This window comes from Phragmites australis, chromosome 5 (assembly GCF_958298935.1).
Source record: "Phragmites australis chromosome 5, lpPhrAust1.1, whole genome shotgun sequence".
Classification (NCBI taxonomy): Eukaryota; Viridiplantae; Streptophyta; class Magnoliopsida; order Poales; family Poaceae; genus Phragmites; species Phragmites australis.
In genome coordinates this window covers 22,813,945-22,819,629 of record NC_084925.1, presented here as the reverse complement: position 1 = coordinate 22,819,629, position 5,685 = coordinate 22,813,945, and the positions used below count along the sequence as shown (strand labels likewise).

The window sequence follows — 5,685 nt, the reverse complement described above, 5'->3', positions numbered from 1 at the left end:
GATATTCAAATTTGTATTCCTATTCGTATTAAAATATGAAAAGCAATGTGAAAAATTAACTATTCAACCTATATTCGATCTGTTTCCATCCATATACATAAGTCATATCCAAGTAAAGTATAGTCTCCTAGCTAAGTAGCTATGGGCGTTGTGGAGTGATTTCTAATAATACACAACGTACGTATCCTCAGAGCTACCTTACTCCTACACATACCGACATATCCATAACCAAGATCTAGACCTAGTGACCTAGGGACTGTGCTATTTTATAGACACACGCTGGTATAGTAACTTGTAACTTTTCTTTTTTGAATTTTTTTCTCGCCGCAACTTTCTGTTTTTGGAAGTTTTTTTAAAAAGTTATCAAGACAAGTTATCTGAATAAATTTTTAAGATAAATTTGCTTAGAAAAATTATTTGAAAAAAATTCAAAAATAGAAACGGCATGAGCAAGGCAACGCGTGCGCGTGTAAAAAAGAATTTCCGGAGACCTAGCCTACCTATGCAGCTAGCTAGCTAGGTAGCCTACCTATGCAGCTAGCTAGCTAGGTATAGTCCAAAGAAGCCCTGTTTAATCACGTTGATTAGTGTCTGTTCGCAACCATGCAGTTAGCTAGAAAGTGGCCATGCTACGCGGTGGTCATGCTTGCAAGTTGGAAGAGAAAACTTTGTCCTTCGGTCGGCGTACTAAAGTGTGAAGATTATGCGACTTCCATGCATGGCCCGGACAAAACACAAGGCAGAAGCTAGGTTCAATCGCCTGTACGCACGTGACGTGAAAGCGGCAACCAACTTTATTCTTTCCCAATAGGAGCTCATCAATCGCAAGTCACACTCAAAGATCGGTCCACCTATGTGGCCTCTTTATTCGTTAATACGTACATCGATATATCCATAGATAATGCGTGATAAAGATGGTTAATTGGGTCGGATTTATTGAGCTGATCTGAGATATGCTACTATAGGTACGATCTAGGCACGGTTCAGGCACGAGGGTATACGGGTCGGGTCGGCACGGCACAGCTAGCTGGGTCATGTCTGGGCCGACACCTCGGCACGGTAGGCCGGCACGGCACGGCTCGGTTTAGACGGGTCGGCATGGGCACGACCCACCTCGTCCTGCACCGGCCGTTCGCCCCTGCGCCGCCTTGCTGCCTCGCCCCGCACCGGCTGCTCGTGCCGTCTGCCTCCGCCACGGCCACACCCCGGCCGCCCGTCCACCCTTGCGCTGCCTTGCCGCACCGCCCGCCCTCGCCCCGGCTCGGTCGCCCACCCACCACCCGCCCCCGCCCCTGTGCCGCGTCACCGCCCCGCCCCGCCCCGGCCGCCGGCCCCGCCCCATCACCCGGTCGCGCCGCCCCCGCCCCGCCCCAGTCGCCCGCCGGCCCCGCCCCGCCGCCCGGTCGCGCCGCCACTACCCCGCCGCTCGGCCTCACCGCCCAGCGGCCCGGCACGGCCCGTCATGCTGCAACCGTGTCGGGCTGTGCTTCACGGGCCGTGCCATGGGCCGAGGGCGCGGCACGCGGGTCGCATAGCACGGCTCGTTACAGTATCTGGGCCTATCGGGCCGTGCTGTAGCTGGGTCCATGCCGGGCCAGCACGACTGGCCCATTTGGGCATCTCTGGCATGTGACATGTCAGACTTTGATCAGATCACTTCGATCGAGTAATTTTCACTGTGGATCCATTGTTCATGTCAGATGTTAGGTCCACCCTGCCTCTATGCAAAGAATTCGAGGATCTCCGGGAGAATGCTCTACGCTATGTCGGTTTTTTATCAGAAGGATAAAAACTAGTCTCCAATAGACGCCCTATCTTACTTTAGCGTATACTCTATTTCTATCCTCCCGTACATCACATGTGATATTTCTCCCACGTCATGTTCCAACTGCCGCTCCTACCTATACGATCCCGCCACCACCACGACTAGCCCAGGACAAGGACGGAGCCACCCCGACCAAAGGTAGATCCATTTTTCCTCGTCAGTCTTTTCTTCTCTTCATATCCTTCCAGATCCGGTCAGAGAGCAAGAGGAAGATGGAGAATCCCTACCACCTGCATCCCTGCACTCTGCCCCCACTGCCTACTGCCCTGCGAGCCGCCTACTGCGGAAGTCGTCCATCACCGGCTAGCCGCTGAGGCGCCTGCTCTGACAGTAGTCCATCTCCAGCCAGCCACCAAGACGCCCACTCCGGTCATCGTGATGAAGTTGTGTTAGTTTCACAATGATTGAATTTGTTGACACAGTTTGATTGCAGTACGCTTCCTCAATAATACATTTTCCTGTTGATTTTCTCCTAAAAGATTCTTTATTTGTTCTAACCTTTCATGATTTGTTTTGCTTCTTTGAACATGCCAGAAGAGCTGAACCACATCAAATGATGCCTATTCGAGAATACCAACTTGACAAAACAACGATGTCTCTTATGTGGAATTTGTAGTTTTTGCTTCCTAGGTTTTACCAATAAGGTGTGTATCTTTGGATTCAAAAACATTTCTTAGCCTTCCTGTATGCATACAAAGTGGCCCTTAGTCTTGGGGCCTGAAGTTACAATGTGTATTTCAGAAATTGCTATTTCTTCTAACCTAATTAGTGATCACGAGTCATATGATTCAAATGCTAGGAGGCACACTAGAATGTCATATTATTGCCTGATGATAAGAATCACCTGTTTATGCTGCAAGCATTGCTGTATTTATTTTGCATAGAAAGCTATCTTTTGTCAGAATTTTGTGGTTAGATGATGTCTTCAACTATGTGGATAGTGGCCAAGTTACTGACCCTGAGTTTAGAAGGGCTTTTGCACCTTTGGTACAATTATAGCTATATATTGCTGTATCAAATTGGAAGTAAAAATTGAAATGGGGCTGTTGGCACTTAGATATGCTGATGACTTCGCATAGTACCTGATAGTGTTAGTGGATTCTCTGCATGGTTTGTAATGCCTATGATTTTTTTTTAATATATCACTTTTGCTCACCTTAATCTGTGTAAACTGATACCATGGGTCAATATTTTTTGTCCAATTGTGCACATCACTTGCTCTGATAGTAATGCCTATAGTTGTTTCTTGATTTTTTCTTTACAAATGAAACATTTGCTGTGCTGTGATCAATAGATATATGTGAATCCACACTAGTCCAACTTAATTAATTAACTAGTTATTTTGATTTAGTCAAAATAACCATTTAATTGATTCAGTTGAACTAAAATAGATCTACATATCGCTCCACACTCATCTCTCAAAGAACCCAAATTGATCATGTTGTACATAGAATGAACCACAAATTAAAGGTGCAAAATACTTTGCATACCAACTGAGTAGAGACAAATGTATAAAAAGTACTCCATCTATTTCAAAATAGCAGACGTATTTTCTAGAAAAAAAAAATTATTTACTTTGACTAATATTTAATCAAATTATAAGAATGCCTAATGTAAAAAAATTATACAACTAGATTCATAATTCAAAATAATTTCACACTCTATAGGTTTTGTAGCTATAAATGATATATTTTGTGAGAAAATTTTAGTCAAAATCTAACTTCAAAGATCAAGTCCAAAAAATACGCCTAGTATTTCTGAATGGAAGGAGTACTCTATCCGATCATAAATATATGTTATTTTGGCTTTAGTGATCAGACGGTGCTTGAAAGAATATCACTCAATGGATAAAAGTTGGATAAGACACATTCTCTAATATAGAGCTTTGATCACTATTTTTTATTAGATATATTTATAAAATCCAATAAATTTATTATACTATATTATAAAAACATTTTTTGAGATAAATGTGTACCAATGATTTTAATGTTTCTAAATCAAATATTTTAAAAGCTCTTATCAGTTTTTATGACCGAAGGCTAGAAAGTATCAGTAATTTCTTCTTCGCTTTCCTCTGGCCTTTTGGAAGAAATGTGCACTATCGAACCCTCTAGCTGCCTTCTGATTACTATGCGCCTCTTCTTTTCTTTACATTATACGGAGTCTTAGTAGTTCTGTACATAGTGTAGTGTCGTTGTCCCTACCGTATATAATAGATGTGTTGTTGCTCCTCACTCCGTACATAATACGACTATTCACTGTTGTAATCGAAATCGACCCGTACGAAATCTTTCCCTCTAATAGCAGTAGGTTTTTTTTTTTACCAAGCGAGATCTGGCTACAAGTCACGGTACGAGAGGGATTTACGTGGACCAGCGCGCAGGAGGACAACGAGTGGTTTGCATTTTTTCACCGCTGCTCACGTGCCCAACAGCCCAACCAGCTGGAGCAAAGCAGGTGACCCCATGCATGTGAGCTAGCTAGCTCTACAAGGGAAAGCGCGCGACCGCTGCAGAGACGGCAACCAGATTCCTGAAGCGACTAGGGGTCGGACTAGGCTAACGCATGCGTTAGTCTTTCGGCATGCATTTCCTAACGAGAAAACTACATTTGACTAGATGTTTTCTAATTAGAGCACTACTCATATTAGACATCTCGCGTGTGAAAGTATGCACGTGTATATTAGTCTAGTATTAATAGGTATTAACGTGCATGTATTAATGATGTCATATAATTATAATTATATCATCCTACTATGTGGAAAAAAATTATTAGTGACAGATAATAACCGGTATCAGTGACAAGTCTCATACCCGTTACTATTATCACACCACTAACGAAGACCCGTCACTAATAAGATGAATAGTAATGGATCATAACTGTGATCTGTTACGAATGTTTAGTTATTAGTGACGGGTTGTAACTATGATCAGTCACTATTGACTGAATATTATTGGCAGGTTGTAATCTTGACCCGTTACTGATGACCGATGAACGTTTTATGTATTTTTTGGACAAAAAAATCAAAACAAAGTATTTTTTCACCTGAGTCATCTAGGGTGTGTTTGGTTGCCCAAACGTCCTCAGCCTGGCTCGTATGGCTCATGCAGGCTGAGTTGAGACAGGCTGAGGAGATGCAGTAGGGTCTGTTTGGTTGGCTGCATGTGTTCAGTCTGGCTGAGAAGAGATTGTGTTTGGTTGCCCGCACGAGTATACGTTACATTAGATTGAAATAAAAAAACAAGTATTAATATGATGTTTATTTAACATAAATACACTCTATAATAATTAATTTATCATATTAAACTTTAATCTAATTTAAAAAATATTAATATGAGCTAATATTCACTAATTATTCGTCATTAGTGCTAATCTGCTGCATCCCGCCGGCCAGGCCCAGGAGAAACGGCCGAATCCAGCGTTTCCCACCGGCCTGACTGGGCGGATGCATTTGCACCAGCAGGTGCAGCTTTTCCCACTGGTGCAGCCATCCAAACGTCAGTCTCTCTCCGTCTGGCTGCACGCGCGCGTCCTGCATGAGTGGAGCAGCCAAACCAAACACGCCCCTAACGTATGCCCATCCTATATGTCTAACAAGCCACTTTTTTCATATTGTTTTCAAGTTTACGTTCCATGAGAATTGAACCCGCGACCTCCTCCTCGAGTGTGTAGCAACCTTACCACCTCTGCTATCACGTAGTTGTGATAGAAATCAGATATTTTATCCGTTTAACTTTCTTTGCGAAGATAATTAGTGACATGTCATAACCATGACCCATCACTAATGACTAATTTTGCTAAATTTCGTGGAAGGTTATAATTTGACAGGTGACCTGGAGTACATTCGGTAAAATAGGCAT

General features: G+C 43.2%; 1 protein-coding gene across 1 annotated transcript; it reads left to right on the top strand.

Annotated features, from left to right (window-relative positions):
- The first annotated feature begins 1,098 nt into the window (after positions 1 to 1,098).
- On the top strand, positions 1,099 to 1,578 carry LOC133917868 (arabinogalactan protein 1-like). Its single transcript, XM_062361699.1, has one exon. It carries the CDS (start codon positions 1,099 to 1,101, stop codon positions 1,576 to 1,578), a length of 480 nt encoding a protein of 159 aa, XP_062217683.1.
- Positions 1,579 to 5,685: the final 4,107 nt, after the last annotated feature.

Excerpts from the sequence above, each read along its gene's own strand:
- LOC133917868 (XM_062361699.1), top strand. The coding sequence starts at position 1,099 with ATGGGCACGACCCACCTCGTCCTGCACCGGCCGTTCGCCCCTGCGCCG.